Source organism: Leptonychotes weddellii, chromosome 8, assembly GCF_054177405.1.
Source record: "Leptonychotes weddellii isolate Sample4059 chromosome 8, ASM5417740v2, whole genome shotgun sequence".
Classification (NCBI taxonomy): domain Eukaryota; kingdom Metazoa; phylum Chordata; class Mammalia; order Carnivora; family Phocidae; genus Leptonychotes; species Leptonychotes weddellii.
In genome coordinates, this window is record NC_138376.1 from 12,545,117 (window position 1) to 12,557,173 (window position 12,057).

General features: G+C 42.5%; 1 protein-coding gene across 6 annotated transcripts in view; it reads right to left on the bottom strand.

Moving 5' to 3' along the window:
* The window catches only part of HIVEP1 (HIVEP zinc finger 1), a 141,385-nt gene that overhangs the window by 27,271 nt on the left and 102,057 nt on the right, over nt 1-12,057 (bottom strand). For 5 of the 6 annotated variants that reach the window (XM_081827662.1, XM_081827663.1, XM_031027243.2 and 2 more), the window contains exons 4-6: nt 4,539-10,501; nt 1,260-1,393; nt 370-545 (exon numbers count right to left, since the gene is read on the bottom strand). In XM_081827662.1, the coding sequence (XP_081683788.1) occupies nt 370-545; nt 1,260-1,393; nt 4,539-10,501 (6,273 nt within the window). Of the gene's footprint in view, nt 1-369; nt 546-1,259; nt 1,394-4,538; nt 10,504-12,057 lie in introns of all 6 variants that reach the window. The other variant, XM_081827664.1, reaches the window with a different exon arrangement.

Sequence of the window (12,057 nt, forward strand, 5' to 3'; positions counted from 1 at the left end):
ATTTAAAAATTTTCTTCAATCTTTTTCGGTTTACTTGTAATCATGAAAATTTATTTCTCTTCTTCGGCCCCACAGTATTTTTGAAATGTATTAGTCATCATGTTATGCAACTCTAACTTGGGGAGTAAAATAAAAAAGGGCAGTTTCTCCTTTTAAAATGTCATATTTATTATATATATTGTAAAAGTGTATAATTAAGAAAACTTTTTTTCCCTCAGAGGTCTAGAGACAGATAAAGAAGTAAGACTACCATGTTGACAAGATGTATTTATATTAGTCAATTCAAGCTGCTGCATCCTTGGTCAAAGAGTATGTAAAGTTGGGGCTCAATGCGTATAAAAAGGACCATGAAGTAATGTCATCTCATACCTTTCGTCTTAAAGGAGAAGTTACAGTAAGTGCAGTGGTAGGGGCGGACATCTGTATGGGTCCGTATGTGTTTCTTTAACATACTAGGTTTCTTACAACGTATTCCACATTCTTCACATATGTACTTTCCTCTTCCCCTGCCTCGGACATATACATACTCTTCATTTGATTTGTATCTAATTTAAAGAAAAAAAATAAATAGGGAGATTGGATACTATGTCTTTGAGAAAATATTGATGATTAGAATTCAACTTACAAAATAAAGCAAGTCACAATTTTTATACTCAATCAATACAAATTTTATGCACATATAAGTAACAGAATAGTCCAGGTTTTCGCATCAACACTTAATATGCTAATAGCTAATTCTAATCAAGCAACCTTATTCGATACTAAGTTTAATTTTAGCATAGCACTCCCTCCTTCTAAACCACTGATGCAAAAGTTTTCTTTATTATTAAATTCAGTGACAACAACTCTAAGTACTGAAATATTTCCTGGCTTTGCCAGAACTACAATCAGCTTTTACAATGTGTTTTTCTCATTACCAAATACACAAAGGCATCAAATAGGCAGTGAATTCGTCTGACAACAGATTTCCTGAGGCACTCCTTATTGTAAATCTACGTGAAACCCAGAGTTTACTCTGAAAACAGTTCTTAGCTGCCTCCTAGGACCTACAATGTTTCCTAAATATTTTCTTGATCAAATGGAATTATTTAATATGACAATCTAACATATATTTTGCCATGAAGATTCTGTTAATAAGCTGAGAAACCTTGCAACATTTATATAAAATTGGCACTGGTAAGTCTTCATTCACATGAAAGCAAATGTACATTTAAAAAGTATGTTTAAATGTACATTTAAAAAGTAAAATTTGTACTTGCCCTCCATCAAATATTTTAATTCTTCTTGGTTCACTTTTGATTAAGGAATTTTCTTTATCTTGCTCACTGTTAATTTCAGAGGCATCTTTATTGCTGAATTCAACTACTGTGGACTTTTGATTACCTAATGCTCTCTGAAAGGGAAAAAAAAAAAAGAGAAACTAATTTAATAAAACTGAAAACACAAACATGCTAATGTTTCACTTGGAAATTAAAACATGGCAGAGAACCGTACATGTAGTTAACTTAATGGAATGCATTTCGAGGAAATAACATGTTTACAGGTCATTTGCTCTCTCCCCTCCCTCAGCTTTAGTCTCTCTGTTTGCCCACAGCAACCTGACGAATCGTATGCTGTTTTAAAATCCCACCACAATCCACTGACCAACCGCTCACACTACACTTTATTTCTTAAAGAGCTTTATTCTTTGGAGATGGGAAGGAGCCCAGTCCCCTTTTTGGTATAACACTGTCTCATACTCCTGAGAAACAGGACTACACCCCCTTCCCTGGAATGCACTGTAACTGCATTCTGTCAAGCAGAAGCCCCATTTCCCAAGAATCTCCCCTTCTCCTATCATTTTAAGCCATAATTATGTTTCCTCTCTGTATCTTCTCAAAAGTTCCCGAGTGCTGATAACTGTGAGAGACATGCAGGTCAGTCAGAAGTCAGGCTGTGGCCTGATAATAATTACGTCTCTAGGAAAAGGTAACAGACATCAAAATGATAAACAGTATGTGCATTTCCTGTGGAAAGTTTATAGCGACAGCACCTTAGGATTCCACAGCGTCCCCCTTCTAAGCCCCTGCCATTCTCACACATCCTGTGAGGCGGGCAGCACAGGGGTTAGACCCAGTGAGGAAAGCCACTCTCAGGGTGAAGTCGCTTGTCCAAGGTCAAGCTTAACAGCCAAGGCTCAAACTCCCATCCTCTGGCCAAATCCAACCTGAGGCACAACTCTTCTGATCAAGGGCCCTCTTTACAAACCACATCCTCAAGCAGACAGCTCTGTACTGATCTGACTTGTTACCAGCAAGCAATGAGAGAGCCTGCACCATGGACGGAGGGCCCGCACAACCTCAGCAAGAGCACCCCGGGGAGCCCCTGTCCTCTCAAGGCCAGGACTAAATAAAGCAAAGCTGCTGGCTTTGAAAGAAAGGTAGTGCGAGGAGGTAATGACATGGACCCTGAGCGGCAAACAAATGCATCGGGCTCTTCTTTTCCTGGCAAACACATCGGGTTTCCCCACAATCTGGAATGCATACACATACCTTTCCTTGACTTTATACCGCCAACGCCAATTCTACTTTTCACCTTCTTTTCAACGCCTAATTCCCATTTACCTTTTGCTCACTTTCTTACTATCAAATCGGGCTTCTAGTCACCAGTTACCAATGAGCTAAACACCCCAAAATCCTTATCCCTTCCTTAGTCTTTATACGCTTGACCACCTGTGCTATTTATATTGTTGATACCTTGTTTCTCTTAGAAACACCTGTCCCTTCCTGTCCATTTACATTACCATCTGGGTTGCGAGTTAACACCAGCACCCAGTCCTCCACAACCACCTGCCCATACGACCCAAGTCACTAGATATTAGAACCACTCAGTTCAGGAACCATGTTCTTCTTCATTTTTATGTGACCTTCATTTGACCTTTCCATCTGAGTAACTTCCCTTGAAATTTCGTCCTTTATCTATGTGATCCCACTTTCTCCTAGTCCTCCTCTTTCCTCTATGAACAACCTCTTTCAGTTTCCTGGGTGGGCTTTCTTTATCCATTCAACCCTTTAAGTAGTAGTGATCCCCAAATCCATCCTGAGCCCTTTATTCCTTCCTTCCTCTCTGAGCAAGCTCATGAATTACACCAAAGCACCAAGGAATTCCGACACCTTCCACCGGGAGTCCTTGCCTAGCTCCAAATTTCCAGAGGCATTTCTACCAAGGCACTTGGTACTGAAGGACAGTCACTTTTCTATAGGCACAGGAACATTCATGAAGCTCTGTTTAAATTCTGACCTGATGAGGTCTCATCTTTCAAGATTATGATTTAGTTGGTTTAGAGTAAAGTCTGGGCATTTAAAAATTAAATTCTGAATGGTTTGGATGCACCCTCCTTCGCTGAAAAAGGATCAATCTCTCTCTACCACCATGCAAATTCTTTGGTTTTTCCCTATATTTCCAACTTGAAGGCACATCAGTGTTTCAAACTTACACCTTCTAGCCATGGCAGACTCCTCGGGGTTCTTTAAAACAAACCAAGTTCTTTCTCACTTCCATATCATTTCAGCAAACTATTAAAATTTCTCATTCTTGTTTACCTGAAAAAAAAAATTCCTACTTTTTCTTTTTTTTTTTTTTTAAAGACTCAGCTAAAGTATCTCCACTTTTGGAATATCTTCCCTGTATCCATACCTCCTCAACCTACTGGCAAAGTTAAGAGACTTCCTTCTTAAAACTGCATATACCTCCATTATAACTGTGATACTGAAGTATTTCCTTACTGATAAGCATATATATGTCTAGGAACCTGTATTATATGCTTGTGAATCTGTGGAGGTCAAGGACTTAATCTCTAATTCTGATTGGCCAGAGTCTAACATGATCCCTTTATCTATTTATTCTCACTTCAATTATTTTTCCCATTTTATAAAGCCAGCAACTCTACTAAAATGGATTCCACAAAGAACCCAAAGTTATAGTTTTATGACCTTACTCTACGTCTTGACCAAATCAACTTAATTATCCAGTGTCTTGAGTCAGCTATCCTGTGACTCTTCTCTCTAGTAATAAGATGATTCCAACACTGGGCGGGAGTTGAGACTGGCATGGTGAGGGGAGAGTCAGGTGCACGGAGGACAAGTATGAATGGCTCTCTGCTTATATTTCAAGACGAAATAGAACACTTTGATAAGTCACACCTCTGTTCCCCTGCACTTAGCAGGGACAAAGCATAAACATAATCTCCTCTCAGTATAAGAGAAAGATGAAAGTAAAACCGTGATTCTCTGCACCATTACGTAAGGACTTAAATATTCAGCTCAGGGCAAGTTATTTTCAAAATGTTTCAAGATAAAATCACCAAAGGATTCCATGTGACCCTTATCAGCGTAACTTCCAGGGTAAACTTATCATCCTTTCTTTCAGATAACTTTATACTTACAGAGCACAATTTGTCATTCAAAATTAAGATATAAGATACAACGTCCAATTAAAACATTTAAAGGCATCAAGACATTGCACAAACTATTTCTGAAGATAAATGATATGTCAAGTACCTTGCTTAAGTTGCTTTTCCACTTGCTCGAATAGACCAATAAATCTGACTTGGAATGGGTAGTTATTGCTTGACAATATAGTGATTTTCCAGTCTTCTGTTTTGAGTTAAGGAGAGAAAGAGCAACTTTTGTAGGCAAACCAAGTGGGTTTGGGTTACTGGCACTAACTGTCCAATCAGTGTAGGCTGAAGTTTTCTGGTCATTCTGAGGCAAATGCAATGCCCTTTGCCTCAGTAGGTAACACCACGTAAAGCTGGTTGAGGTCTTCAGGCTGGGGAAAGGCAGCTGCTGTGTCTCTCCCGAGTCAGACACTAAAAGTGTGCTGGTCGTAGCTTGACTTCGCTCTGGGATGCTTTCTTTGTCACCTTGAGTTTTAAACCCTGGAGACTTCCTTTCTTGGCTATTGTCTGCACGTTCCAAAGGGGAAATGTGAATGTTTTCTGCAGGGACAGGTGAATTTCTCACTGTAAGAGTGAGCGATGTGGATGACTTGATCTTTTCAAATTCTTGTAGTTCACTTCTAGGTTCTGTAGCTAAAGACTTAGAGTGTTCAGATGACAACTTATCAGCTGGTAAAACATCTGTCAAATTAACAGCCTCACTACTCATTTCAGGTGGAGAAAAAATATCCTGTTCCAATAGCACACCCTCAAGAGGCTCTGTAGTACAAACCTGCCTCACTAAAACGGGTTTCTTCTGTTTATTACCTTCACTAGGTCTTGGACTCAATGGCTCAAAGGGTCTAATCTCTGTCATACAAACAGCCCCATTCTCATCTTTAGCTCGCTTCTGGTGCTTTTCCATGGCAATGTCTAAACTATTTGCTGGGGAAAGCATCCTTTTACTTGAAGCTGAAGATTCTTGCTGGGGGGAAAGTCTACCCATAGACGTTTTCTGGGTTATGGACAGGGAATCTGATGGAGAAAAATTCTGGCCCATCTCTGAAAAAGCATTTTCACAAATGAGTTCCTTCGCTGGGTTTGGCAAAGCATTCTGGTGATCTTTTTGCAATTTTGGCATGGAATTTTGTTCTTCGCTGATTGGCACCATGCTACGATTAGCCTGGCAAATTGGCTGGTTGGAGAGATCTTGGGTCACCAGGATCTGTGGCAGAGGTGTGACAGTGGCAAAACAGTATGCTGGAACGTTACTCTGCAAATGCACGGGCAACGCAAACGATGTTGGCACCTTCTGCGCCTGACCACCGAGGGGCCCGAGCTTCAGTGGGGGCGGGACACATGAATTAGGCATGGCATCCATTAATTTGGTTGGTAATGCTAATGAAGTCCCACGATGGTCAACTCCAACTGGATCTGAAAGAACTTGCTTTGGCAAAGAAAGTACAGGACTGGAAGAGCAAGACTGGCTTGAAGTGAAAACCTGACAATGAAGTTGGTACTTCGGGGCGAAGCAATCTTTACTTTTAGAAGATACACATAAACTGGGACTTGCATCTGGTTTGACACTCTGTGTAGACACTTGTAGAGACATCTGTGTGTTTTGGTGGCTAAGGGGGGCGTGGATGTGATTTAACAAATTGATACCAAAAAGCTGGTGAACAGGAAAGATGTTAGTAGAGGTGGAACTGGAAGTTTCTGTTCGCTGATCCTTAACTTGAGCCTGGGAGTGCAAAGTGTTTGCAGGAAACTCGGCTAAAGATGCATTAGTGAGCTGAGGGCCCTGAAAGGGTGCAGCGTTCACACCGGGAAGAGCAATTGTTTGGAAAGAGGGTGGGTTCACAGGAGACACATGACTGTCTGGAGCTATGTTTAAAGATATCTGCCGCATCAGTGGACCTCTCCTTCTTTCTAAGAGAGGCACGTGCCCAGTGACCCCCATGCCAGAAGGGGACGTCAGGGGCTGCAATTCAACAGGTGGTGTTGTCTGAGGTGGAGTTATGCTTCCACAGTCGAATGATTTACTTCTGAAATCAGAGACCTCCATGGATGTTTGCATGCAGCTAATCTGTTCTGAGGCAGCACGCCTCATTTCCCGGTGAGTTCCAGGAACATTAAGGGTATTCGCGCCAGCTGGAATCATGAGGAACTCTGCTCTGTTTAGAAAATCGATTTTGGGGGAAGCCTCAGTTTTAGAAATATCCTCTACATCTAATGAAGCTGAGAAACTGGAAGTGTGAGATAAACTACTCTCCCTACTTAGACTCCTGGACAGAGTGGAGTCAAAACTTGATTCTGTTGAAGAATGTTCCATCTCGGCAAGACGGAGCCTCTTCTTTTTGGGTGGCAGTTTCTCTGTTGGCAACTTTGACAAGGTTTCACTACGCTGAGGCCAGCTGAACTTCTCTGATTTTTCCTGATCGTAGCCTTGGGCTTCAAGGTCCCGATCTGGCTCTTCTGTGACCAGAATCTCTGGGACTTGGATGTTGTGCTGCCGGACTAGTCGGGAGGGCTGTCCTAACACATGTCGTTCATTTGAACTCTTTCTCAAACTGTCCTGAAGTTCTCCTCTCAGAGCGTCTGATGATAGCACAGGCTGGTGAGGGTGAGATGTATTCTGAGGAGGGTGGCCTTCCTCTAGGGAAATTCCTATTACTTTCAGAGGCCCGGGCTTCATTGTTCTATTCAGCTCCTGGAAGGAAACTGGGGAACCTCTTTCAAAAGACTCAAGCTTGTCGAATGAGTTGGGTCTGCTCAGTGAGTTTGTATGCTGAATGACTGAGATTCCAGTTCCATGCCTCTTCAACTCTGTCTTGTCCTGGGCAGCTGAACTTAGGTGTGGCTCCGTGATGGCGGATGGCTTTGGATCCATGGTCTGGTCGGGGCCTCTGGCAACCAGTTGGATTTGGGGGGTTTGCAACTGTATATTTCTATGCTGCTGGTCACTTGTTATTGCAATATTATGCTTAGACAGAGTGGAAGTGGGGCCCAGAGAATTCTGAAACTGAAGGCCTTCGGAGCTTTTTGGAGAAGCCCCCCTTTCATTTTGCTGAAGTTCATCATCATCTCCAACACTTTTCATTTTCCTCCTTTTTCTAATCTGGGGCGTCTGTTCCCACACTCCTGTGGAACCAGCAACTCTGTAGTGCAGAATCTGAGGCTGTGTGCTATTAGGCACGGGGCTGTGTTCAGGTTCTCTCACAGCTACCTTTGTTTTTGGTCCGTGCAACTCCGAACAGTAAAATTTCTTATGGTTTTCAAAATTCTCCAGTTTTCTATATCTGTTTCTACAGGTTTCACACTCAAACATCGTCCCTCGCCCTTGATGGGACTTCTTCTTCTCTAAATGCGAGCCTGGTGCCGAGGACTTGCTCCTTGCTGATACGGAGTCACTAGGGGCACCGCATCCTTGATAGCTCTCATCCAAGGACTGTCCAGGACCGAGAAGGTGATTTTCATTTGCTGAAGAGTCTTCGACTGCTGACTGTCTGACGAGGGTCCGGGGATGCACACTGGGGGGCACAGAAGTGTTAGGTCCCGACACAAAGACATCATCATAGAAAGCGCCAATTTTGTCATCAAATGACTGACTCCCTCTCAGTGGGTGAGGGGGAGGTATTATGCTCGCAGGTACTGCTGAATAACCTGTGGTAGGCATAGAATTACTTCTTGTAATAGGCAAACAGTCAAGGGAAGGTACAGACAGAAGAAACACTTGCTTTGACTTCTCAGTAGGGGTGAAAGGGGACTTTGGTATATCAGAGCTTGAGCTTGTTCTCCGTCCCATTGGTTTCAAATCAAACTGAAAAGAATCTTTAAAAATGTATGACTTGGGGGAATCAATACTTCCCCGTCGTGAGAGAGAGGTTCTCCGTGGCTTAACACTATCCAGTTGCTTATCATCTACCAAGGCTTCATTGTCGGAGATAAGCTTTGATATCCGTTCTTCAAGTGTTTTTGTTGCCAAGGGTGGGCGCATCTGACCCGGTAGAAGCAATGCTTTCTCACTTGTTGACAGGGTCGAGGATGCTGGTGTACTGATACGTGCAGAGAGCCCGCTATTCTTATTTGAGTCTTGTTCCATGGTGGGTAACGTTCTGGTAGAGGGAGCCGGCGGACTCACCGTCTGGTCGGCACTTTCAGAACGTGAAAAGTAACCAGAATCTGTACTTCCTAAACTTCGAGGACTCAGAAGTTTTCCTTGTTGCTCTTGGGAGCAGTCGGTAGCCTGCTGCCTTTGTAGTTGGGCATGTACCGTTCCTATGTGTGGTTCTTGTTTTCCTTCAGGCTGACTCAGATCCCCTTTCTGACGGGACTTCTCATCAGTCTCTAGGGAGGATGCCCAGGCTGAGTGGGACAGGACACTGGTTCCCTGAAGGTCCTTCTGCTTCTGTGCACTAGACAGTTCAGGCTTGGGGTCCGTAAGCTTTGGGCTGTCAACTCTTATAGGGGACACGCTGACAGGGTGGACCACGACTTTTGGTAACTCCGTCACAGCTTGGGATTCTGAAGCTTTGTCCTGTAGTGAAAAGTCACCTGCTGCGTGGTCTGGATTGCTGGGAATGGAACTTGATTTTGGTAAAGCTTCAGAATTTGATATCATTTTCATTATTTGCACAGGCTGCAGGTCCATGGAGGCTGGGTCGTTCTGTCTTTCATCAGCAGCCCCCTCCTCGTCGCTCTCCCCACTGTCTTCTACATCTGAATGGATACTAAGTGCTTTGGGGGACTCCTGTGACAAGAACAAACCACCAGCATCTGGTTGCAAGACAAGACCCAGTTTGATAGTATGTGCATGGGATTTTTTGTGCTTGTACAGATTGCTTTTAGTCTTAAATGAAAATCCACAGGTCACACAGGGATAGGGCCGCTCGCCAGTATGGGAACGGATGTGCTTTAAAAGCACGCTGGGCTTTGCACAAGCTCTATTGCAATACTCACAAATATATTTTCCTTGTTTTTTGGGCTTCTGATCTTTCAAAAGAAGATTGCACATTTGCTCCACGCTGTGGTTAACAACAGAGGCGACAGGAGTTGAACTGTAAATTGGTGGGGGGGCTGACTGTGTAGGATGGGCTGGACTTACTGACATCGGTGAAGCAGAATCCATTTGCTGGTTTTGAGGAGTAACCTGAGTTCTACTGGAAGGTGAAGTCAGACTCACAGATGATGTCACTGCTATATGATAAACTTGTTCAAGTTTGGCATTCTCTTGAATTTGCAGATTCGCCAGTGACCTCGTGAAACCTGAACACGCTGGAGGCTGCTGATTTTGTTGGGCAGGTGCGGAAACAAAGTGTTCGTGCTGATTATGTGAATGAGAAACTGGCTGAATCTGCCCGTTCTTCTGAGCAACAGATACGTGCACGGCAAATGAGGTACAAGGAGAAGGCCGCGGCTCAGAAACAAATTCTTGCGGAGTCTGATCTGGGGCCTCCACTGAGCTGCTGTGTAACTGAGAAGGGGGCCGTACAATTTTATTTGGTCTCAGTTTTTCTATCTTAACTGCACAAGATGAGCCCTTTTGTGACAAGGTGCTCAGTTCTGGCTCCATTGCTTTCAGTAAGACATCGAATGCGGTGTTTGTATAAGAGGAAGAAGTAGGACTACGAGTGGAGGAGGTACATTCACTATGGTCAGTCCTGGTTTGACTTGACAAAGAACCAGAGTCACATTTTGCGTCCAGGAAGTCTAACTTGGCGGGGTCGGAGCCTTCCGATCCCCATCTACGCAGTTCAGATGCATGCTGCAGAAACAAGGGCTTCTTTGGGGAGACCAAGTCTTCGGATTTAGGGGCCTCGGCAACTACCCCAGGTGTTTCTCCATTTTGTTTCATAAACTGCTTCCCGTTTTTTACAGGACTAGGATTCTGTTTCCTGTGAGACTCTGAAGCACTCTGAAGAATAGCAAAAGAGGACTCTTCCGTATTTTGTTTATGTTTCGCCTGAAGAGGATTCCTCAGTGGGGATTTTGGTATTTTTTTCAGGTGATTCTCAGCTACAATCTTTTTTCGTTTCACACCTTTAAGTGACTCTGAAGTTGCTTTAATGCCAGCCTCTAAGATTTCTGTTAAGAAAAAAATTAAAAATACCAATTGGTAAAATGGTATATATACTAACTATATTATACATATTTTTATTTATTTATTTATTTATTTATTTATTTATTTTTTAAAGATTTTATTTATTTATTTGAGAGAGAGAGAATGAGAGACAGAGACCACGAGAGGGAAGAGGGTCAGAGGGAGAAGCAGACCCCCCGCTGAGCAGGGAGCCCGATGCGGGACTCGATCCCGGGACTCCAGGATCATGACCTGAGCTGAAGGCAGTCGCTTAACCAACTGAGCCACCCAGGCGCCCCTATTATACATATTTTTAAAATTAAGATTACAATCACAAGAGCACTATGACACTGAAAAAGGTAGTCTAGGAGAGCTTATCTTGGATAACACTGCATTCGAACGTTCTGGCAATTTTAAGAATGTTGGCAATCAAAATCTATTGAAACAATCAGGCAAAGACCTTTGTGTACATTTCCGGAATGTTGTGGTTCTCTCTTGACCACCTCTCTCACCAAGGTCCTAGAACCAGATCTTTCAAAAACTAAATTACCCTTCCCTTCACACTGACAGCTGAGGACTCTGTCTACACAACAGACTGACAGACCTGCCCCACAAAAGAAAATTCAACCTTTTAATGCTGGGTATTTGACTGTCTTCTCACGTTTAGTATCTTTTTTTTTTTTTTTTTAAGATTTTATTTATTTGACAGAGAGAGACAGTGAGAAAGGGAACACAAGCAGGGGGAGTGAGGGAGGGAGAAGGAGGCTTCCCGCGGAACAGGGAGCCCGATGTGGGGCTCGATCCCAGGACCCTGGGATCATGACCTGAGCCAAAGGCAGACGCTTAACGACTGAGCCACCTAGGCGCCCCACATTTAGTATCTTTTAAGGCAATCTCCTCAGCAAGTTTCTAGGAGTATTGTTCTAAAATATGCAATATTGATATTCTTGTGAGAAATATAATGATTTTTAGAACAAACATACCTCAGATGATCATGAGATATTAGCTGATAGAAGCATGAAGAATTGCTAATATGGCAATTTTACCAATGAACAAAAACTTTATGAAAGTAAAAAAAATCTATTTGTGGTTCTTCAACAACACAATTTAAAAGTCATAATGTTGTAATGGTCTTTAGTTTAAAAAGAAAATCACCATTTTAACTGAGCAAAATATTCAATGGCTAGGTTTCTTTTTCATTAATGGCAGGAAGGTGACTAGAGCTAATTGCGGGACAGAAGGGATGAAACCACCTTCATTTCTGGTTGTGTTGGAAGTAAATCAGTATTTCAATGGCATCAACCACCCACAATCTCTGCCAACTATTTTATTTTTGAGTAGTGACTACTTGCGATAATTTCATTTGTTTCCATTTGCTGGATCCTTGGGCACACAGACAAAAATTATTCAAGCTCGTATTATTTATTTGTACAAAAGTCAAATACTCTAATTCCTGATTATTTTCAAATAGCTGTTGCAATGTATCTGAAATTCGTATTAGACCAAAATGTCTCCACCATAATAACCACTTTATATTAACTGAAGATAAAATTTACATAGG